Raw genomic sequence first — 24,117 nt, 5'->3', positions numbered from 1 at the left:
ACCCATATTTACAGTGAAATATAGTTTATTTCATAATATGTTTTTTACACAAAAACAAGAGTCCAGTTTGATCACATTTATGTAGTGTTATAATAATATAATCAAAGGAAAAATATTTCTCCAAACTATCTTCAATCTAAGAGGTAATGATGAATTAAAACAGTCATGCTGATTTCATTCAATTATCTCAGATAGTTTGGCATAGAGTTGGTATTGTTGAAGACATTCAAACATTCCTCATATGAAGAAACGTGGAATTGATTCTAGTGAGACAGGAGGTTAGAGCCAATAGGCTCAGTAGCTATGGAAATATTTCAGTAGAAGCCATAGGACCAGCATCTTCTATAGCAGAGTGGATGGCAGCATCCATAACCATAACCACCATAGCCACCATAGCCACCGTAGCCACAGCCATAGCCACCATAGCCACAGCCTAGGCCACCATAGCCATAGCCCAGCCCATCATAGTAGTTGCCATAGTAGCAGCTCATGCTGTCAGGTGTGGAATGTTCAATTCAGGATCAGGATGTAGGTGTCTTGTGTCTGGATGTCACCGTCTGCCACCTGTCTTTTATACACTTTGATGTTGGATGGCGAAAACCACAGGCATTGCATGGTCATATTATCTCACTATTATGCTTCAAACAATGTCAGGAATATTTTGACTTATTGCAAAACAAGCCTCATAACTGAGATAATTTTGATCTTACGTAAGGATTCTGTGATCCATATATATATTTAAATGAAATACTTTTTCTATTTTGAATGCAATGTTTCCCTTTCTATTTAATTAATAGAATTTGAATTATTTGATTATATTTGATATAAATCATGAAAATAAGTATTTAATTTTTATTATATTTTGTGTTGTTCTCATGATTCAAAAGAAGGAAAGCTTTTCTTTCCTTCCTTCTTTCTTTCTTTCTCTCTCCATTTCTTTCTTTTCTATTCTTCTCTTCTTGTGAAATTAATCTTGACATACATTTCAAACATTCCAGAAAATAAATGACCATTTGACAGTTGGAAATTAAGTTTGTTCAATTTTCCTCTTCCTTATCCCAAATAAAGTTCATAGATGCAAGTGTAAATCACCCCAAAGTATAGTTGGGTCCTCAATCTTTGACTCTTATTTGCGGTGGGGTACTAAGTAATGAAATGAGGAGTGCTTAACCACTGAGCAACTTCCCTAGTCATTTTTATTTTTTACATTGTGACAGGGTCTTTCTATGGTGCTTAGGGCCTCTCTAAGTTGCTGCCACTGATTTTGAACTTGGAATCCCCCTACCACAGAATCCTGAGCCCCAGAGGCAATGTACAAGGCTTTATTATTTTTAATAGCTGTCACATTTGGTCTTACAAGTATCTAGCAAATGAACAAATGTCATGTCACTTAATAGGTGTACGGATAAGGCAGAGGGACCAAATAAATGATGTGATCCTTCTTTGTTTTCTCAGTTTTTCCTGATGATGAGGTATTGGTGGAAACAAGGTTACTCAATCATAGAAAGATGTTTTTTGTTTGACAGTAATATTCAATAAAATTTATTAAAATATAATTTTCATATTATAAATTATACCTACTATAACCGGACAACTCTATGAGTTAGAGTCCAAAATAAATCTAAATTATGTTTCAACCCTCAAAATGTAGACATTGGAAGAATTGGTCAGGAACGAGGAACTTCTACCCCTGTTTTACAGTTGTTGAACCCAAATGTCCTCTGATGTCTCAAGTCCTGTCAGTTCTGCTCATTGATGTCACCAAACACTGAAAATAATCATAGATGCCTAGTCATAACAAAAACCTGCTTTTCCACATGCGTCTCATTCAGTTGAGACTTCTGAGGGAGTTTCACATAGTTCTGCCAGCCTCTTCCAGCTGCCAATTGACATTCGTTTGTTGTAGAACATGTGCCAATAATTTTTAAGTCGTCGTATTGTGTGTTGTAAAAGAAAAGAAAAGCAAGTTTCTTTCTTTTGAAATTGGACAATAAATATGTTTCTTGAGCAGATATCATTTATTTGCATTTTTAAAAAGTAAACTTGTATATTAATTTGATTCTAGATTCATTTCCCCAATTCAATTACAAATTCTGATATGTGGATGATGTCATCTTTTGCCTGTTTTGCATATTTCCAAGGGAGTCCATAAGTTCAACCTTGTCTATTCAAATCCTAGAAGGTTCAGAACAATATTATGTTTCACTGTAGAGACTAGCACTGTTGGTGCTGCTAGCGGACTATTAGAAAATGTCTGACTGACCCAATTCAAATGAGAATTAATGAAAAAATAGACTCTGAATTTTGGTTAAGGTCCATTTACCTCTCTTGGTCTAGTCTGTAGTAGATGCTCATTTGTCTTTTCTGTTAAGGATAGTTCTTAATTGTGATGATTTTCTCATCACCTAGACATGAGCACAGTTGTATTATATTTTTTACCTCATTTGAAATGATTCTGTTTGTGTCTTAGGAAATGGACCCCTGTGATTTTCAATTTCTAAAATATCTCCAGGAGAAACCTGGCTCTGTTAAAGTCAGTACTCTCCAAGCACATTCTTGTCAGATTGTGTCTTTGTATATCTCCAACTATGGTTTGCTACTCCTGAAAAATTAAAAGTGGACTCAAAACTCTGCTGGTTACTCTGTGTGACAGCATCATCCTGCCTGGCTCCTAGACCTGCCAATTTCACCCCTTCACCCATTTTCTCCTTCTTTAGAATGTTTTCTCCTTATTCTTTATTTTCCCCATTAGCATTTCCTTGCACTTACTGCTGTCAGTTTGTTTTCTAAGTGAAACATAACCAATTGTGCAAAGAATTTGAATAGAGGGAAAATTACCCTATGTAGGCAACTACATTTGATGATCACCAGAATTTAGGATGAAAAAGAAAATAATTTACTGCTAATTTGATACTTAAAATGAAACTCGTTGTTTTGATAAGTTTATCTTGCTATGAAAAGGACTTATTTTTTAAATAGAAAATAAATACATAAATTTTGAAATACTATTTAGTTGCCATGATGACAATCAATAATGCAATTTCAGTGCCCAAATTTTCCATATGATAAAGTCTGAGTCATTTTGTGGGGAGAAGATATAGATACATATACAGATATAAATTAATACAGATAGATATAGATGGGTTTGCATATATATATATATATATATATATATATATATATATATACAATTTTATCCATTACTGAAAAAGCACAAAAAAATTACTTTGAGACACTTTCACAGAGGGTGAACTATAGATGATATAATACAACCACTGGTAGGACAAACAACACAAAACTTTAAATAGACAAATTTTAAAGTGATTTCATGTTATATACAAACATTATTGTATATAAGAAATCTGAACAACAATTACAAAGGGTAATTTTAGTAGATATGAAAAGATATATATAAAAACAGGTTGTGTGTGATCTTTCAGAATTAATACTCATACAACATTAAGTTTTGGATCCCTACTGACCACAGGAAAAATCTGCCATACTCCTTCTCTCTCTCATATTTCCATTAAAAGCCTTGCACATGATTAATCACCTCAAAATACATAAATGGACATGCTTCACTGATGGAGACAAATAAAAACAATTGTATTGAAGTAATATTTCCTATGCAATACTTTATTTAATATGAGGAAATTTTATTCAGAACTTGACAAATATGATCACATTACATGTACTGTAAAATTATCAAGAGTAAACATTTCTACAATCACAAAATTCAAGAGATAAGGATGAATCAGGTAGTTGATTTCATTTCATTTTTCTCAGATACTTTGGTGTATAATTGGTATTGTTGAAGGCATTTAACATTTTTCATGTGAAGAACATTGGAGATGATTCCTGTAAGAAAAGACTTGACAGCCAGTAGGCTCAGGAGCTGAGGAAATGCCTCAGTAGAAGCCATAGGAATAGTATCTTCTGTAGCAGAGTGGGCGGCAGCATCCATAACCATAGCCACCATAGCCACCATAACCACAGCCTAGGCCACTGTAGCCACAGCCATAGCCACCATAGCCACAGTCATAGCCACAGCCTAGGCCACCATAGCCACAGCCATAGCCACAGCCTAGGCCACCATAGCCATAGCCCAGCCCACCACAGTAGTTGCCATAGTAGCAGCTCATGCTGTCAGGAGTGGAGTGTTCAGTTCAGGATCAGGACGTGGATGTCTTGAATCTGAATGTCACTGTCTGCTACCTGCCTTTTATATACCAGGGGTGCTGGTGGGGAAAACCACAAACAGTGCCCCATCATATTATCTCAATCATGTGCTTCAGACAATGTCATGGGTATTTTGACTTATTTCAAAAACAAGCCTCATAACTGAGATAATTTTGTTCCTATGTCAGGATTCTGTAATCTGTTTATGGGCCTTTAAAATGAAATTCTAACTCTATTTTGAAGACCATGTATTGTTCTACATTTAGTGAGTTTAATGCCTACAATATGATTATATAGTTCCAGGTAAATTATGGAAGTAGGTATTTCCTTTTTATTTTGGGTTGTTTCAATTCTTCAATGGAAGAAAAAGATTTTCCTTTCTTCCTTCCTTTCTTCCTCCCTTTCTCCCTCACATCCTCTCTCCCTCCCATCTTTTCTCCCTCCCTCCCACTCTGTTTTCCTCCTTCCTTCCTTTCTTCCTTCCTTCCTTCCTTCCTTTCATGTCGCATTTTATTCTTCTTGTGAAATTTGTGTTAATGTATTTCAAACAATCCAGCAAATAAATTAACATTTTCCACTTAGAAATATTTTTTACTCCATGATTTCCTTCATCATTCCAAATAAACATCATGGATCAAGTGTAAAATGCTCTAAATTAAAGTTGGGTGTCCTACCCTACACTTTTTTAAAAAAAAATAGGTACTTCATTTTATAAGTGCCATGCAGTTACAGAAAGGACATGTCTCAAAAGTGTATGGATAGGTCAGATGGACAAAATGAGGCATGTACTTTTTCTTTGCTTCCTCAATTTTTAGCTGCTGATGAAGTATGAGTGTAAACAAGGATACTCAATCATGGAAAGATGGTTTTTTTTGTTTGATATTAATGTTCAATGATATTCTATCTACCTAAAAGACATTAGAACTATTTTAAGAGAATAGCTCAACACCTTAGACTGTCAGAGACAATATAAACTATGCTCCACAACACTAAATGTAGGCATTAGAGGAACTGGTAAGGAAGACCGAAGCTTCACTCTGATTTTAGTTACTGTAAAACATCCTCTGATCACAAATCCTGCCAGTTCTGCTACTTACTGTCACTAAACACTGAAAATATTCACAGGTACATAGACATGATAAAAACCTGCTTTTGCCCAAGGTCCTCATACAAATGATTTGATATTTCTGATAGAGATTCACATGGATATGCCAGCCTCTTTCCCTTACCAACTGACATTTGTCATAAACTTTGTGCCAGTAATTTAATAATCATTTTATTGTGGGACATTTATGATCGTCTCTGTGTTTTTTTTTCTGATTACTAGGGGGTTTTGTCCATATCATGACATGCTACAAGTGGCAAGAGGACCATGGAGAAAATGCAAGTGTTGCAAAAGAAAACAAAGTCTCTTCCTTTTGAAACTGGACAATAAATCATATTTTTGGTCAGATATACTAAATTTAGTATTACACATATATTTGTTTCTGAAGGTAAATGTATTTAACTCTTTAACATTATTTATTTGCTTATTGAAAAGAACTAATATTTAAATTTGATTGTTTGGTTCATTCCTCCAATTTTAGTACAAGCTCCAATATGTGGCTCTAATATGCTTGCTTTTGTTACCAGTTGCCTCTTTTGCATATCTCCACAGGAGTCCATAGCTCAACATTTTGTATTAAAATTTTAGAAGGTCCAGAACAATATTTATTTCACCTTAGAGAGTTTTGTTGTTGTTGCTCTTGGACTGTTAGAAAATATATGGTTGATCTCATTCAAACAAGACCTAACACACAATTATGCTCTAAATTTTGGTTTGGGTCTGTTTACCTCTTTTCCCTATAGAAAAGAGGATTTGCTCTTTTTTCTCTTTCTTTTAAGGATATTTTCCCCTTAATTCCAACAATGGTTTTCTCATCACCTTGATATGAACACTATTTTTTTAAAAAGTTTCCTTTTGAAGTGATTCTGCTTCATGTTTTAGGAAATGGACCCCTATGACTTCAAAATTTCCAAATATCTCAAGGAGAAAGCTGGATCTTTTGAAGTCAGCATTCTCCTAGCACATGCTTGTCAAATTGTGTCTTTTTTCATCTCCAACTATGATTGCCAGCTCTAAAAAGTTGAAAATGGACTCAGATTTCTGTTGATTATGCTTTGTCAGAGAAGCCTCTTTCCTGGCTCCAAGAATGGAGAATGGTAGAATTTTACCCAACTTAAAAATGTTTTTAAAACATTTTTCATCTTCAAAATATTGGTTTCCATATTCCTTACTTTTCCCATCAGCACTTTTATTGCATTTAATGTTGTCAGTTTGAGTTTCTCAAATGAAAAGTAACCACTTTAATAAGAGTGGAAAGAATTTGATTCTGGAGAAAATTAGCTTATGTATTCAGTGTAGCATACACTGAATAAAGAGCACACTGTGGGGTGAAAAGGAAAACAAATTAATGCTATTTAGATACTAAGAAAATGGCTTATATTTTTATTAAATGTACCTTTCTATGCCTAATGCATGTAGTTTTTAAAGACAAGAGTAAATTGATATATGTTCAAATGCTATTTGGTTGCACTCATGGTAATACAGAACACAATTATTACTGCAGACATTATCAATATGAATAAGCCTGTGGTCATTATTTAGCGAGGAGATATGTTGCTGTACACTACACACACATAAAGATATTTTGAGATTCTTTTCACAGAGGCAGAGCTATAGATGATCTAATCTGATCACTGATGGTACTAACAACATAAAGCATATAAATCCAGATATGGTTAAAATAGGTTGGTGTGAAATTAAAAAAAAATTTTGTAGAAGATAGCAATTTCAAAAAAGTACAAAGGGTAATTTTAGGAGATATGACAAGATATATAAAAACAGATGTTGTCTGATCTCTAAAAAGAATTAATATTTTTACATCATTAAATTTTATACTCCTATTGAACACATGCAATTACAGAAATACACATATTACACCAATGGAGACAATTTAAGAGAATTGTAACACACCCATATTTCCAGTGAAATATAGTTTATTTCATAAAATGTTTTTTTTACAGAAAAATCAAGAGTCCAATTTGATCACATTTACAAAGTGTTTTAATGATATTATTAAAGGAAAAATATTTCTCCAAACTATCTTCAATCTAAGAGGTAATGATGAATTAAAACAGTCATGCTGATTTCATTCAATTATCTCAGATAGTTTGGCATGGAGTTGGTATTGTTGAAGACATTCAAACATTCCTCATATGAAGAAACGTGGAATTGATTCTAGTGAGACAGGAGATTAGAGCCAATTGGCTCAGTAGCTGAGGAAATATCTCAGTAGAAGCCATTGGACCAGCATCTTCTGTAGCAGAGTGGGCGGCAGCATCTATAACCATAGCCACCATAGCCACTATAGCCACCATAGCCACCATAGCCACCATAGCCACAGCCATAGCCACCATAGCCACAGCCTAGGCCACCATAGCCATAGCCCAGCCCACCATAGTAGTTGCCATAGTAGCAGCTCATGCTGTTTTTCAGGAGTGGAAAGTTCAGTACAGGATAAGGATATAGGTATCTTGAGTCTAGATGTCACTGTCATTTATATACCACCTGCCATTTATATACCATGGGTGCCAGGTGGGGAAAACCACAGGCAGGACATAATCATATTATCTCACTATTGTGCTTCAAACAATGTCATATGTATCTTTACTTATTGCAAAAACAAGCCTCATAACTGAGATGATTTTGCTCTTATGTAAGGTATCGATTCATTTATTTATTTTAATGAAATTCTTATTGTATTTTGAATGCAGTGTCTCTTTTATATTTAATTAATAGAATATGTATGATTTGATTGCATGATGTAAATCATAAAAATAAGTATTTCAGGTTTTTTTTGTGTTGTTGCCGTGTTTCAAAAGAAGGAAAGCCTTTTTCCCTTCCTTCCTTTTTTCTTTCTCTCTCCATTTCTTTCTTTCCTATTCTTCTCTTCTCGTGAAATTAATCTTGACATGCATTTCAAACATTCCAGAAAATAAATGACCATTTGACAGTTGGAAATTATATTTGTTCAATTTTCCACTTCCTTATCCCAAATAAAGTTTATAGCTGCAAGTGTAAATCACCCCAAGGTAAAGTTGGGTCCCCAATCTTTGACTCTTATTTGGGATGGGGTACTGAGTAAAGAAATGAGGAGTGCTTAGCCACAGAGCCACATCCCTAGTCATTTTTATTTTTTACTTTGTGACAGGGTCCTTCCATGTTGCTTAGAGCCTCTCTAAGATGCTGCAACTGGCTTTGAACTTGGGATCCCCCTACCACAGACTGCTGAGCCCCAGGGATTGCAGACCTGTGCCAATGTGTAAGGCTTTTTTTTTTTTTTTAATTTAAGAGAGAGAGAGAGAGAGAGAATTTTTTTTAATATTTATTTTTTTAGTTTTTGGTGAACACAACATCTTTGTTTGTATGTGGTGCTGAGGATTGAACCCTGGGTCACATGCATGCCAGGAGAGCACACTACTGCTTGAGCCACATCCCTAGCCCCAAAGGCTTTAATTTTTTAATTGCTGTCACATTTGCTCTTATAAGTATCTTGGACATGAAAGAATGACATGGCACTTAAAATGTGTATGGATAGGTCAGAGGGCCCAAATAATCCATGCAATCCTTCTTTGTTTCCTCAGTTTTTCCTGATGATGAGTATTGGTAGAAACAGGTTACTCAATCATTGAAAGATTTTTTTTTGATAGAAATATTAAATAAAATTTATTAAAAACTAATTTTCATATAATGAATTATACCCACTATAACAGGACAACTCTATGAGTTAGAGTTTAAAATAGATCTAAATTATGTTCCACCCCTCAAAATGTAGACATTGGAAGAATTGGTCAGGAAGGAGGAACGCCTTCTCCTGTTTTACAGTTGTTGAACCCAAATGTCCTCTGATGTCTCAAGTCCTGTCAGTTCTGCTCATTGATATCACCAAACACTGAAAGTAATCATAGATTCATTGTCATGACAAAACCTGCCTTTCCACATGCTTCTCATTCAATTGAGACTTCTGAGGGAGTTTCACACAGTTCTGCCAGCCTCTTCCAGCTGCCAATTGAAATTCATTTGTTGTAGAACATGTGCCAAAAACTTTTAAGTCATTGTATTGTATGTTGTAAAAGAAAAGAAAAGCAGGTTTTCTTTCTTTTGAAATTGAACAATAAATATGTTTTTTGAGCAGATTTAATACATTTAGTATTAGGGAAATTACATTACTTCTGTGAAGCTGAATTTGTTAAATAATTTACCATGTCATTCATTTGCTTCTTTTAAAAGTAAACTTGTATATTAATTTGATTCTAGATTCATTTCCCCAATTCAATTACAAATTCTGATATGTGGATGATGTCATCTTTTGCCTGTTTTGCATATTTCCAAGGGAGTCCATAAGTTCAACCTTGTCTATTCAAACTGTAGAAGGTTCAGAACAATATTATGTTTCACTGTAGAGACTAGTGCTGTTGGTGCTGCTAGTGGACTATTAGAAAATGTCTGACTGACCCAATTCAAACGAGAATTAATGAAAAAAATAGGCTCTAAATTTTGGTCAGGGTCTATTTACCTCTTTTGGTCTAGTCTGTAGTAGATGCTCATTTGTCTTTTCTGTTAAGGATAGTTCTTCATTGTGATGATTTTCTCATCACCTAGACATGAGCACAGTTGTATTATATTTTTTACCTCATTTGAAATGATTCTGTTTGTGTCTTAGGAAATGGACCCCTGTGATTTTCAATTTTTAAAATATCTCCAGAAGAAACCTGGCTCTGTTAAAGTCAGAACTCTCCAAGCACATTCTTGTCAGATTCTGTCTTTGTGTATCTTTGACTATGGTTTGCCAGCCAGGAAAAATTAAAAGTGGACTCAAAACTCTGCTGGTTACTCTGTGTGACAGCATCATCCTGCCTGGCTCCTAGAACTGCCAATTTCACCCCTTCACCCATTTTCTCCTTCGTCAGAATGTTCTCCTCTTATTCCTTATTTCTCTCACTAGCATTTCCTTGCACTTAATACTGTCAATTTGTTTTCCAAGTGAAACATAACCAATTTAAGAGTGCAAAGAATTTAAATACAGGGAAAATTAGCCTATGTAGGCTTGTACATTTAATGAGGACTAGAGTTTGGGATGATAAAGAAAATAACCTCCTGCTAATTTGATACTTAAATGTGACTCATGGTTTTGATTAGTTTATCTTTCTATGAATAAAACCAGTTTTTTAAAAATAGAAAATAAATTCATATATTTTGAAATACTATTTAGTTGCCATGATGACAATCAATAATATGATTTCAATGCATACATTTTCAATAGCATGAAGTCTGAGTCATTTTGAGGGAAGAAGATAAAAATACAGATACATATATAGATATTGCTATAGATATAGATACACATAGATAGGTATACATACATGTGTACATACATATATCTATGCATATCTATATCTATATATAGACTTACATATAGATAGATATATAGATATAGATACACTTTTATTCACCACTGTAAAAAGTGCAAACAATTACTTTGAGACACTTTCACAGAGGCAGAGCTATAGATGATATAATGTAACCACTGGCAAGATAAACAACACAAAACTTTAAAAGAAAGATTTTAAAATGATCTCATATACTCACATTATTGTATATAAAAAAACCATCTAAAAAACTTACAAAGGGTGATTTTAGAAGATATGAAGAGACACATATATATATAAACAGATTGTGTATGATCTTTTAGAAGTAATACCCATGCAATATTAATTTTTGGATCCCTACTGACCACAGAAAAGATATGTCATACTTTTTTTCCTCTCTCATATTTTCATTAAACCCCTGCACCTGATTAATCACATCCAAATGCACAAATAGACATGTTTCACTGAGGGAGACAAATAAAAATAATTGTATCAATGTAATATTTCCAATGCAACACTTTATTTAATATAAGGACATTTAACATAGAAGTTGAAAAATTTCATCAAATTACACACACTGTGTAATTATCAAGAATAAACATTTCTCCAATCACACAAATCAAGAGATAAGGATGAATCAGGTAGTTGATTTCATTTCATTCATTTTTCTCAGATGCTTTGGAGTATAATAGGTATGTTGAAAGCATTTAACATTTTTCACATGAAGAAAGTTGGAGATGATTTCTGTATGAAAGGATGTGACACCCAATAGGCTCAGGAGCTGAGGAAATGCCTCAGTAGAAGCCATAGGAATAGTATCTTCTGTAGCAGAGTGGGCGGCAGCATCCATAACCATAGCCACCATAGCCACCATAGCCACCATAGCCATAGCCACAGCCATAGCCACAGCCATAGCCACCATAGCCACAGCCATATCCACAGCCTAGGCCACCATAGCCATAGCCCAGCCCACCATAGTAGTTGCCATAGTAGCAGCTCATGCTGTCAGGAGTGGAGTGTTCAGTTCAGGATCAGGATGTAGGTGTCTTGAGTCTGGATGTCACTGTCTGCCACCTGCCTTTTATATGCCATGGGTGCTCGTGGGGAAGACCACAGACAGTGCATGGTCACATTATCTCACTCATGTGCCTCAGACAACGTCATGGGTATCTTGATTTATTGCAAAAACAAACCTCATAACTGAAATAATTTTGTTCCTATGTCAAGATTCCATGATCTATTCATGGACTTTTTAAGATGAAATTCCTGTTCTATTTTGAATTCCAAATGTTGTTCTATATATAGTTAATTGAATACCTATGATATGATTATAGAGGACCATGTAAGTTATGAAAACAGGTATTTCAATTTGATTTTTGTTTTGTTTCCATTCTTGAATAGAAGATGAGGTTTTCCTTCCTTCCTTCCTCCCTGCCTACCTTCCTTCCTTCCTTCCTTCCTTTGATTCCTCTCTTCTCTTTCTTTTCTCTTCTTCTTTGAAATTTTTTAAATTTATATCTCAAGCTTTCTAGAAAACACATGTTAATATTCCAGTTATAAACCACATTTGCTCCATGGTTCCCTTTTTCATCCCAAATGATGATAACAGATATAAGAGTAAAGCACTGAAAAGTAAAATTTGGTGCTCCACCCTCAACTCTTAGTGTTTTGTCACATTCATTCTTTGAAATACCATGGAGGAACAGGATTGGCATGTCTTTTAAAAAGTGCATGGATAGGGCTGGAGATGTGACTCCGTGGTAGAGAGCTTGCTTAGCATGTTTGATGCACTGGGTTTGATTCTCAGCATCACATATAAATAAATTAATAAAATGAAAGTCCATCTACAATCTAAAAATATCTTTAAAAAAGTACATGGACAGAACAGAGGGCCCCAATGAGCCATGTACTCCGTATTTGCTTCCTCAGTTTTTAGTTTATGATGAAGTATTGGTGGAAACAAGATACTCACTCTTGTAAAGATGTTTTTGCTTGAATATCAATAGTTAATTATTCTATAAAGTTCAATTTACATAAAATAAATTAGACCTGTTATAAGAGGATAGCTCAACATCTGAGACATAGAAACGTCTAAATCATGTTCCATCATTCTTGGAAGTTACAGGGGGCCATTTCCTAAGACACAAAGCAGAATCCTTTCAAATGAGATTAAAAAATAATAAAAATGGTGTTCCTATCAAGGTGATGAGAAAATCATCACTAGAATTAAGAAGAACCATCTTTATCAGTTGGAGAATTGGTAAGAAGGAAGGAGCTTCCACTCTGATTTTATATTTGCTGAACCCAAAAGTCCTCTGACTCACAAATTCCACTAGTTCTGCTCCTTGCTATCACTGCACCCTGAAAATTTGCACAGGTGCATAGATATGACAAAAACTTGCTTTCCCTCATCCTCAGGTTCTCATTCAAATCACTTGTGACTTCTGAGAGAAATTCATAGGTCTGCTGGCTTCTTTCAGCTACCCATTGACGTTTATTTTTCATTGACAATGTGCCAATAATACTTTCAGTATTATTTTGTATTGTGTGTTACAAAAAACAAGACAAGAATTCAAGTTTTCTTCCTTTTAAAATTGGACTATAAATCATGTTTATTCAGCAGGTTTAGTATATTTAGTATTAGTTATATTATATTGCTTCACTGAAGCTAAATTTGTGAAATAATTTACTGTTTCATTCATTTGCCTTTTTAAAAGCAAACTAGAATTTTAATTTAATTCCTGGTACATTTATACAAGTTTATTACAAGTTCCAATATGTGGCTTTTATTATCTGTTGCTTTTGTGCATATTTCCATGGGAGTCCATGAGTTCAAACTTGTCTATTAAAATCCTAGAAGATTCAGAACAATATTATATTTCACCTTAGAGAATTGTATTGTTGCCACTGTTCTTGAACTGTTAGAAAATGTCTGAGTGATCCAATTAAAACAAGGATTAATGCAAAATTAAGCTCTGGATATTGGTTAGGGTCCATTTACCTCTTTTGGTCTAGACTGCAGTGGATGCTCTTTTGTCTCCTCCGATAAAAATGGTTCTTCTTAATTAGTGATGATTTTCTCATCACCTTGATAGGAACACGGTTTTTATTGTTTTTTAATCTCATTTGAAATGACTCTGCTTTGTGTCTTAGGAAATGGCCCCTCGTGACTTCCAATTTCTACAATATCGCAAGGACAAACCTGGCTCTGTTAAGGTCAGTATTCTTCAAGCACATTCTTGTTAGACTCCGTCTTTGTATGTTTCCAACTATGGTTTGTCAGTCCTGAAAAATTAATGGACTCAAAATTGTGCTGGTCACTCTGTATCACCACACCATCCTGTCTGGCTCCTAGAATGGCCAGTTTCACCCCTTCACTCATATTCTCCATCCTTAGAATGTTCTCCCCTTATTCCTTGTTTCCCCACTAGCATTTCCTTGCACTTAATTCTGTCAGTTTGTTTCCCAAGTGAAACATAATGGCTTTAAGTGTGCAAAGAATTTGATTCTGAGAAAATTAGCATATGGAGTCATGTTCATTTGATGAAGACTCACTCATTGTGGAATAAAAATGAAAATAAACTACTGCTAATTTGATACTGAGGAAACAGCTCATGGTTTGATTACTTTATCTTACTATTCATGGTACCCAATTTTTCCTAAAGAGAAGAAATTATTATTTATTTTGAAATTATTTATTTTGAAATACTATCGAGTTGCCATGATGATAATACATTATGTCATTTTATTATACACATTTTCAATATGATAAAGTCTGCAGTTATTTTTTAGGGAGGAGCTGTAGTTACAGATACAGATACAGATATCAAGATATCAAAAGAGATAGATGTTCATATATACTAATGTATACATGTGTACATACACATATCTATACATATAAATACACCCATCTAAACATCTATGTGCCATTGTATACACACATTTAATTTGAGATACTTTCACTGAGGCTGAGCTATAGATGATATATTCTCACCACTGATGTGCAAATGACACCAATCTGTAAATACAAAGATTTTTAAATGATCTCATGTTGTATAAAAACTATCATATATTATATCCATTTTAAAAAGCTTACAATCAAAGGGTAATTTTAGAAGACATGAAAAGATAAATAAAATAGAATTTGTATGATTCCTGAAAGACTTATTATTTGTACATTAATTTAAACTCCTAATGACCACAAAGTAACTCTAAGATTCTCCTTCACTCTTTGTCTCTCTCTCTCTCTCTCTCTGTCTCTCTCTCTACCATTTCTATGAACAACACATAAGACTACTCACAAGCACATGTACCAATACACACACACACACACACACATAAATGGACACATTTCAATAGAATTGTAAGACAGCAATGTTTCCAGTGAAATACAATTTATTTTATAATATGTATTGTTTACATATTGAGATTCAAATCTGATCACAATTTTCATAGTGTTATAAAGGTAATTATTAAATGAAAACGTTTCTTTAACAATTACACAATCAAAAGTTAAGGATGAATTAAAACAGGTGTGCTGATTTCATTCATTTTTCTGAGAGTTTGGAGTTGGTATTTTTGAAGACATTTAATATTTTTCATGTGAAGAAAGTTGGAGATGATTCCAGTAAGACAGGATGTGACAGCCAGTAGGCTCAGCAGCTGAGGAAATGCCTCAGTAGAAGCCATAGGACCAGCATCTTCTGTCGCAGAGTGGGCGGCAGCATCCATAACCATAGCCACCATAACCACCATAGCCACCATAGCCATAGCCTAGGCCACCATAGCCACAGCCATAGCCACAGCCTAGGCCACCATAGCCACAGCCCAGTCCACCATAGTAGTTGCCATAGTAGCAGCTCATGTTGTTAGGAGTGGAGTGTTCAGTTCAGGATCAGGATGTAGGTGTCTTGATTCTGGATATCACTGTCTGCCACCTGCCTTTTATATGCCATGGGTGCTGGGTGGGGAAAACCACAGGCAGTGCATGGTCACATTATCTCACTCATTTGCCTCAGACAACATCATGAATATCTTTACTTATTGCAAAACAAGCCTCATAACTGAGATAATTTTGCTCCTACGTCAGGATTCTGCAATTCATTTATGGGCCTTTAAAATGAAATTCTTAGTCTATTTTGAATACTTGTCTCTTTTTGTGTATTGTTAATTGTGTACCTATGATATTATTATGTAATACTGTGTAAATTATGAAAGTAGGTATTTCACTCGGATTATTGTTTTGTTTCATCCATTCTTAATAGAAGAATTTCCTTCCTTCCTTCCTTCCTTCCTTCCTTCCTTCCTTCCTTCCTTCCTTCCTTCCTTCCTACTTTCTTTTCATTTTTTTCTTGTGAACTTATTCTTAATTTATATTTCCAACTTTCAAAAAACACATGTTCATGTTTTATTTAGAAACCACATTTTCTCCATGATTCCCTTTTTCATCCACCACGAATGTTACAAATGCTAAAGCACCCTAAGGTAAGTTGGATGCTATAATCTCAATTCTTCATATTTTATAATAGTTGTCACATTTACTCTTTAAAATGCCATGCAGATGTGGGAATGTCATGTTTCTGTAAAAGTGCATGGATAGAACAGAGGAACCAAATGAACCATGAGCTCTTTCTTTGCTTCCTCAAATTTTAGCTGATGGTTAAATATTGGTATAAACAAGGATAATCAGTCATGGAACAATTTTTTTTTGTTTCGTTATCAGTAATTTACAAATTTATTAAAATTCAATTAATAACAAATAAACTAAACCTATTATAAGAAGATAGATCAACACCTTAGCTAGTCAGAGACAAATCTAAATTATGTTCCACCAGTCTTAATGCAGACATTGAAGGAACTGGTAAGGAGACTTCAGTCTGATTTTAATTTTTTTGATCTCAAAGTCCTCTGACTCACAACTCTCACCAGTTGTTCTCCTTGCTGTCACTGAGCACTGAAAAGAGTCACAGGAACATACACATGATGAAAACCTGCTTTTTCCAAGCTTCTCGTGTAGATCCTTGAGACTTCTGAGAGAAATTCACATAGATCTGCTTGTGTCTTTCACCTACCAATTGATATTTATTTTTCATAAACCATATGCCAATAAATTTTAAGTCATTGTATTGTGTGTTGCCAAAAAAAGATAGCAAATATTTTATTTTTTGAAACTGACCACTAAATCAAGTTTCTTAAGCAGGATTGATGCATTTAGTAATAGGCATATTACAATCTTTTTCTAAAGGAAATTTTGTTATATAAATTACTATATTATTAATTTGCTTTTTAGAAAAAGAACTTCAATTTTAATTTGATGATTGGTTCATTTTTCCAGTTTTGGTACAAGTTCCAGTTATGGCTGATGTTATCTCTTGCCTCTTTTGCACATTTCCAACAGAGTCCATAAGTTCAACATTTTCTATGAAAATTTTAGAGGATCCAGAGCGATACTATATTTTACTTTATAAACTAGTGTTGCTGTTACTGGTATTGCTCTTGGACTATTAGAAAATGTGTGACTGGCCCAATTCAAACAAGGACTGATGTAAAATTAGGCTCTGAATTTTGGTTAGGGTCCACTTACTTCTTTTGGTCTTGTCTATAAATGATGCCTTTTGTATCCTTCTGTTAAACATTTTAATCTTCTGTTAATCTTCTAGTGATGATATTATCATTGTCTTGGTACAAACACAGTTTTTATTATCTTTCAATCTCATTTGAAATGATTCAGTTTTGTGTCTTAGGAAATGGAGCCCTGTGACTTCCAATTTCTAAAATATCTCAAGGAGAAACCTGGCTCTAGTCAGTATTTTTCCAGCACATTCTGTCAGATTGTGTCTTTGTATGTCTGAAAATATGGTTTACCAGGCTTGAAAAATTACGAGTGGACTTTGATTCTGCTACTCTCTGTCACGGCACCATCTTACCTGGCTCCTAGGCCTGCCAACTTCTCATTTTCACCAAATTTCTCTCTCCTCAGAATATTCACCCCATTATTTCTTACTTTACCCACCCACCAGCCGTTCCATTTAATGCTGTCAGTCTGTTTCCCAAGTGAAACATAACCAAAGAATTTGATTATAAAGTAAATTAGCCTATGTAGCTGTGTACATTGGATAAGACCACATTTTGAGATGAAAAATAAAATACCCTAAAGCTGTTTTGATACTTGGAAAGTAGCTCATGGTTTTGATAAATTATCTTGCTATACGTACTTGCTAATTTTTCCTAAATACAAAAATAAGTTTATATGTTTTGAAGTACAATTTAGTTGTCATGGTGATAATCCATAATGCCATTATTAGTGCACATATTTTCAATATGATAAAGTTTTCAGTCATCTTTTAGGGAGGAGATATAGATACAGATACAAACATAGATATCAATATCAATACAGAGATAGATATAGATGTCTACATATGTACATATACATATCTATATAGAGAAATTTATATATCTCATACATATTTATCTCTCAATGCAAACACATAAACAATTAATTTGAGATACTTTCACAAAGACAGATGTATAGATGATATATTACAACCACTGGTGGTACAAGTGAAATGAAACATCAAACAGAAAGATGTTAAAATGATCTCATGTTGTGTACATACACTATTGTATAGAAAAAGGCCGTTCAGAAAACTTTACAAAGAAGGGTAATTTTAGGAGTGATAAAAAGACATATATAAAAAGAAATTCTGTATGATCTCTTAGAAAAGACTTATTTATACTATTAATTTTGGGATTCATAATGACCACAGAAGAGTTCAGGCATACTCTTTCTCTCCCATTTCTATAAAACCCCCACACATGATTAATCACATCCAAATATACAAATGGACATGCTTCACTGATGGGGACAAATGAAAACAATTGTAACAATATTTCCAATGAAATACAGTTTATTTAATAATATGGATGTTTGCATAGAAGTTGACAATCAAATTCAACCACATTTTTTGCAGTGTTATAATTATTAAAAAAAATTTCTCCAAACTATCATTCAGTCCAAGAGATAAGAATGAATCAAAACAGGTAGCTGATTTCATTCATTTTTATCAGACAGTTTGGTGGACAGTTGGTATGTTGAAGACATTTAACATTTTTCATGTGAAGAAAGTTGGAGATGATTCAAGTAAGACAGGATGTGACAGCCAATAGGCTCAGGAGCTGAGGAAAAGCCTCAGTAGAAGCCATAGGAATAGTATCTTCTGTAGCAGAGTGGGCGGCAGCATCCATAACCATAGCCACCATAGCCACCATAGCCACCATAGCCATAGCTACCATAGCCACAGCCATAGCCACAGCCTAGGCCACCATAGCCATAGCCCAGCCCACTATAGTAGTTGCCATAGTAGCAGCTCATGTTGTCAGAAGTGGAACTTTTAGTTCAGGATCAGGATGCAGGTGTCTTGAGTCTGGATGTCACTGTCTGCCACCTGCCTTTTATATACCGTGGGTGCTGCGTGGGGAAAACCACAGGCAGTGCATGGTCATATTATCTCACTCATGTGCCTCTACAAGGTCATGAATATCTATTTATTGCAAAACAAGCCTCATAACTGAGATGATTTTGTTCCTATGTCAGGATTCCCTGAAGCGTTCATGGATCTTTAAGATGAGATTCCTGTTCTGTTTTGAATGCCAAATATCATTCTACATATTGTAAATTGAACACCCATGATATGATTACATAGGACATGTAAGCTATGAAAATACGTATTTCACTTTAATTTTTGTTGTGTATTGTTTCCATTCTTAAGTATAAGAAAGTCTTCCTTCCTTCACTCTTTCTTTTCCTCTCTTCTCTTTCTTTTCAATTTTGGAATTATCCTTAACTTATATTTTAAACTTTCCATAAAAAACATGTTCATTTTCCAGTTATAAAACACGTTTGCTCCATGGTTCCCTTTTTCATCCCAAATGAATTTTATAGACGCAAATGAAAACAGTGTAAGATAAAGTTGAGTGTTCCACCCTCAGCTCTTACTTTTTTATAGTAACTATCACATTCACTCTTTCCAATGCCTTGCAGGTGCAGGAACGGCATTGTTCAGGGCTGGGGTTGTGGTTCAGTGGTGGAGTGACCTTAATTCAATCCCTGGTACCCCACTCCTCAAAAATGTGCGTGGATCGATCAGAGGGACCAAATGAGCCATGCACTCCTTCTTTGCTTTCTCAATTTTGATTTGATGATATAGAATTGGTGGAAACAAGTATATTCAGACTTGCAAAGTTATTTTTTGTTGTTTGGTTATTAATAGTTAATTAAACTCATTAAAATTTCATTCACATAAAATCAACAAGACCTATTAGAAGAGGATAACTCAACACCTGAGACAGAGATAAATCTAATTTTTGTCCCAATATACTTTATGCACTAATTGGAGGAATTGGTAAAGAAGGAAGGAGCTTCCATTTGATTCTATAGTAGCTGATCCCAAATGTATGCTGACTGGAGATATCCTGCCATTTCTGCTCCTTACTGTTAGTGAATACTAAAATAGTCACAGGTACCTAGGCATGATGAAAGCCTGCTTTTGTCCAGGATTCTTGTTCAGAACATATGTAACTTTGGAGAGAAATGCATGGGTGTCTGGTAGCCTTTTTTAGCTACCTATTGACATTCTTTTGTCATAGACCATGTGCTGAAAATTTTTAAGCCATTATGTTGTGTGTTGCAAATACAAATAAACAACAACAACAACAGAAAGATAGAAAGTATCTTGACTTTTTTGGGGGGATTCTATAATAAGTTTAACTTGTTAAGCAGGATTAATGTATTTATTATTACATTGCTTTTCTGAAGCTAAATTGTTTAATAATTTTTCATATCATTTATTTTTTTTTTAAAAAGAGAACTAGAAATTTAATTTGATTCTTGGATTCATTTCTCCTATTTTACTACAAATTTTGATATGTGGTTGATGTTATCTGTTGCCTTTTTTGAATATTCCTGAGGGAGTCCATAAGTTCAACCTGTAGTCATTCCCCTTGGACTATTAGAAATGGTCAGGGCTGGGGATGTGGCTCAAGCGCTAGCACGGTCTCCTGGCATGCGTGGGGTGCTGGGTTCAATCCTCAGCACCATATACAAATAAAAATCCTGTGTATGCCGAAAACTAAAAAGTAAATATTAAAAAATTTTCTCTCTCTCTATCTCTCAAAAAAAAAAGAAAAAGATAAAGAAAGGAGGGGTAAGACAAGATAATACAAGTGGAAGAAATGATTTATGGTAGAGGGAGTAGAGAGAGAAAAGGGGAGGGGAGGGGAGGGGAGGAGGGATAGTAGAGAATAGGACTGACAGCAGAATACATCAGTCACTAGAATGGCAATATGTCAATCAATGGAAGGGTAACTGATGTGATACAGCAATCTGTATAAGGGGTAAAATTGGGAGTTCATAACCCACTTGAATCAAACTGTGAAATATGATATATTAAGAACTATGTAATGTTTTGAATGACCAATAAAAAAAAGAGAAAAAAAAAGAAATGGTCTGACTGGCCCAATTTAAACAAGGATTAATGCAAAAAGTAAGGCTCTAAATTTTAAGATCCACTTACCTCAATTGGTCTAGTCTGTGGTGAATGCTCATTTGTCTCCTCTGTTAAGGATATTCTTTTTTAATTCTAGTGATGATTTTCTCATCATGTTGTTATGAATACAGTTCTCTATATTTTTTAGATCTCATTTGAAATGATTTTGCTTAGGAAAGGGACCCCTGTGACTTATAGTTTCTAAAATATGTCAAGGAGAAACCTGGCTCTATTTTAGTCAGTATTCTCCCACTGCATTCTTGTCAGATTGTGTCTTTGTATGTCTCCAACTATGGTTTACGAGCCCTGAAATATTAAAAGTAGACTCAGAATTTAGCTGGTTAAGCTTTGTCCCAGTACCACCTCGACTGGTTTCTAGAACTTTCATTTTCATCCCATTTTCTCCATTTTCAGAATATTCACCCCTTTTTTTTTTTATTACTTCTTCCATCAGCGTTTTCTTGTACTTAATGCTGTCAGTCTGTTTTCCAAGTGAAGCATAACTAACTTAAGAAGTAAAAAGGATTTGATTCTGGAGAATAATTATACTGTGAAGTCATATATATTTGATGAAGACCAGATTTTGGGGTGAAAAAGAAAATAACCTAATGCTAATTTGATACTTAGAAAATAGCTCCTGTTTTTGATAAATTTATCTTGATATACAGTAGCTAATATCTTATAAAGAGAATAGATTTATATGTGTTGAAAAACTATCTAGTTGCCATAATGATAATCCATAATATCTCTATTAATGTACACATTTTGAAAATGATTCCTTAGTCATTGTTTAGAGAGGACATGGAGATACAGTTAAAGATATGGGTATAGAAATAAATACAGAGATAAATATTGATAGAGATATTTATATAGACTTATTTACATACATATATCTATCCTTAACTGTACTCACAAGCACACACACACACACACACACAGACACACACACGATTAATTTGAGGTACTTTTCACAAAGGCAGAGCTGTAGATGATAAAATCCAACCAGTAGTGCAAATGACTCAAAACATTAAATGCAAAAAGTTTCAAATGATCTTATGTTATACACATCCATCATTGTATTAAATACCATTTAAAAAACTTATAAACAAAGGATTATTTTAGGAGAAATGAAAGACATGTATAAAAACAGATTTTTATGATCACTTAGACATAATTATTTTTGTACTGTTAATTATTGGACCACATACAACTCCAAAATAATTATGGCATACTCCTTCTTTCTCTCCCATTTCTATAAAAACACCACTCACATCACAAATCACATCCAAATACACAAATTGCATTTTATAATGATGGGGAAATAAAAACAGTTGCAACAGAGTCACATTTCTTATGAAATAGTTTATTTAATAATATGGACTTTCTAAATAGAATATGACATTCAAATTTCATCACATTTTACATAGTGTTATAATGATCAAAGAAAAAAAACATTTCTTCAAACTACTACACCATGAAGAAATAAGGTGAACTGAAACTGGTTGCTAATCTCAGTCATTTATTTCAGATAATTTGGTATATAGTTTGTAGTGTTGAAGATATTCAAGCATTTCTCATGTGAAGAAAATTGGAGATGATTCCAGTGAGACAGGATGTGACAGCCAATAGGCTCAGCAGCCAAGGAAATGCCTCAGTAGAAGCCATAGGAATAGTATCTTCTGTAGCAGAGTGGGCGGCAGCATCCATAACCATAGCCACCATAGCCATAGCCACCATAGCCACAGCCATAGCCACAGCCTAGGCCACCATAGCCATAGCCCAGCCCATCATAGTAGTTGCCATAGTAGCAGCTCATGCTGTCAGGAGTGGAGTGTTCAGTTCAGGATCAGGATGTAGGTGTCTTCAGTCTGGATGTCACTGCCAGCAGCCTTTTATAAACCCTTGGTGTTGGGTGGGGAAAACCACAGGCATTGCATAGTCATATTATCTCACTAATACACCACAGACAATGTCATAAATATCTTGAATTATTGCAAAAACAAGCCTCATAACTGAGATGATTTTCTTCCTGTGTCAGGATTCCATGATCTGTTTATGGGCCTTTACAATGAAATTCTTGCTGCATTTTTAATGCCATGTATCATTCTACATATAATTAATTGAATACTTATGATATGATTATATAGTACCATATAAATTATGAAAGTAGGTATTTCATTTTTATATATTTTTTGTTGTTTCCATCCTTTAATGGAAGATGAGATTTTCCTTTCTTCATTCCTGTCTTCCTTCCTTTTCTCATTTTTCTTCTAATTAAATTGTTGTTTATAGTTCAACATTTGTTTCATAGTTTTTTTTCATCCATAACGAAGGTTATAATGACAGGTGTAAAGCCCCCTAAGGTAAGTTGGGTGCTCTATCCTCACCCCTTACTATTAAAGCTATCACATTCTTGCTTTCAAAAGAAGAACAAATCAACACCCAAAGCAGTAGAAGACAGGAAACAAATTAAAACTAGAGATGAAATCAGTGAAAATAAAACAAAAGAAATAATCCAAAAATTGACAAAATAAAAGTTTGTTCTTTGAATCATAAATAGAATTGATAAACCCTTAGCAAAACTAATGAAGAGAATGACAGAGAAAACTCAAATTTCAAAAGTTCACAGTGAAAAAGTAAATAGCACAATGGACACTACTGAAATGTAGTTGATAATCATAAACTATTTTGCAAATTTATATGCTAATAAAATAGCAAATTTTGATGACATCAACAAATTTCTAGAGACAAAAGACCTGCCCAAACTGAATCAGGAAGATATAGAAAAATTAATTAGATCAATTTCAAGCAATGAAATTTAATATGACATCAAAAGTCTACCAAGAAAAAAAAGCCCAGGACCAGATAGATTTTCAGCCAGGTTATACCAGACCTACAAAGAAGAACCAAAAAAAAAAAAACCCAA

The 24,117-nt window shown here is 34.2% G+C and overlaps 7 protein-coding genes across 7 annotated transcripts; all 7 read right to left on the bottom strand.

Annotated features, from left to right (window-relative positions):
- Window positions 1-314: 314 nt before the first annotated feature.
- On the bottom strand, window positions 315-491 carry LOC101962753 (keratin-associated protein 19-7). Its single transcript, XM_005323609.3, has one exon. The coding sequence runs from the start codon at window positions 489-491 to the stop codon at window positions 315-317; it is 177 nt and encodes a 58-aa protein (XP_005323666.1).
- Window positions 492-3,908: 3,417 nt separating this feature from the next.
- On the bottom strand, window positions 3,909-4,142 carry LOC144375758 (keratin-associated protein 20-1-like). Its single transcript, XM_078041194.1, has 2 exons — window positions 4,028-4,142; window positions 3,909-3,997 (listed from the first exon to the last, which is right to left on the bottom strand). The coding sequence occupies exons 1-2, from the start codon at window positions 4,140-4,142 to the stop codon at window positions 3,909-3,911; spliced, it is 204 nt and encodes a 67-aa protein (XP_077897320.1).
- Window positions 4,143-7,510: 3,368 nt separating this feature from the next.
- On the bottom strand, window positions 7,511-7,705 carry LOC101963321 (keratin-associated protein 19-5). Its single transcript, XM_005323611.1, has one exon. It carries the CDS (start codon window positions 7,703-7,705, stop codon window positions 7,511-7,513), a length of 195 nt encoding a protein of 64 aa, XP_005323668.1.
- Window positions 7,706-11,441: 3,736 nt separating this feature from the next.
- On the bottom strand, window positions 11,442-11,648 carry LOC101963609 (keratin-associated protein 20-2). The gene has a single exon (XM_005323612.3). It carries the CDS (start codon window positions 11,646-11,648, stop codon window positions 11,442-11,444), a length of 207 nt encoding a protein of 68 aa, XP_005323669.1.
- Window positions 11,649-15,322: 3,674 nt separating this feature from the next.
- On the bottom strand, window positions 15,323-15,511 carry LOC101963900 (uncharacterized). Its single transcript, XM_005323613.3, has one exon. The coding sequence runs from the start codon at window positions 15,509-15,511 to the stop codon at window positions 15,323-15,325; it is 189 nt and encodes a 62-aa protein (XP_005323670.1).
- Window positions 15,512-18,835: 3,324 nt separating this feature from the next.
- On the bottom strand, window positions 18,836-19,018 carry LOC101964181 (keratin-associated protein 20-2). The gene has a single exon (XM_005323614.3). The coding sequence runs from the start codon at window positions 19,016-19,018 to the stop codon at window positions 18,836-18,838; it is 183 nt and encodes a 60-aa protein (XP_005323671.2).
- A 3,824-nt stretch (window positions 19,019-22,842) lies between these two features.
- LOC101964461 (keratin-associated protein 20-2) lies at window positions 22,843-23,007 on the bottom strand. Its single transcript, XM_005323615.3, has one exon. The coding sequence runs from the start codon at window positions 23,005-23,007 to the stop codon at window positions 22,843-22,845; it is 165 nt and encodes a 54-aa protein (XP_005323672.1).
- Between the last annotated feature and the right edge of the window lie 1,110 nt (window positions 23,008-24,117).

Source organism: Ictidomys tridecemlineatus, chromosome 3 (genome assembly GCF_052094955.1).
Source record: "Ictidomys tridecemlineatus isolate mIctTri1 chromosome 3, mIctTri1.hap1, whole genome shotgun sequence".
NCBI classification, from domain to species: Eukaryota; Metazoa; Chordata; class Mammalia; order Rodentia; family Sciuridae; genus Ictidomys; species Ictidomys tridecemlineatus.
This window is presented reverse-complemented; position numbering and strand designations above follow the sequence as displayed.

What these genes read in the sequence shown, in the direction of transcription:
- LOC144375758 (XM_078041194.1), bottom strand. Translation starts at nt 4,142, where the DNA reads ATGAGCTGCTACTATGGCAACTACTGTGGTGGGCTGGGCTATGGCTAT. An exon ending in TGGCTATGACTGTGGCTATG is followed by an intron (nt 3,998 to 4,027) that starts GTGGCTATGGCT and finishes ACAGTGGCCTAG; the next exon opens with GCTGTGGTTATGGTGGCTAT.
- LOC101963609 (XM_005323612.3), bottom strand. Translation starts at nt 11,648, where the DNA reads ATGAGCTGCTACTATGGCAACTACTATGGTGGGCTGGGCTATGGCTAT.
- LOC101964461 (XM_005323615.3), bottom strand. Translation starts at nt 23,007, where the DNA reads ATGAGCTGCTACTATGGCAACTACTATGATGGGCTGGGCTATGGCTAT.
- LOC101963900 (XM_005323613.3), bottom strand. Translation starts at nt 15,511, where the DNA reads ATGAGCTGCTACTATGGCAACTACTATGGTGGACTGGGCTGTGGCTAT.
- LOC101963321 (XM_005323611.1), bottom strand. Translation starts at nt 7,705, where the DNA reads ATGAGCTGCTACTATGGCAACTACTATGGTGGGCTGGGCTATGGCTAT.
- LOC101962753 (XM_005323609.3), bottom strand. Translation starts at nt 491, where the DNA reads ATGAGCTGCTACTATGGCAACTACTATGATGGGCTGGGCTATGGCTAT.
- LOC101964181 (XM_005323614.3), bottom strand. Translation starts at nt 19,018, where the DNA reads ATGAGCTGCTACTATGGCAACTACTATAGTGGGCTGGGCTATGGCTAT.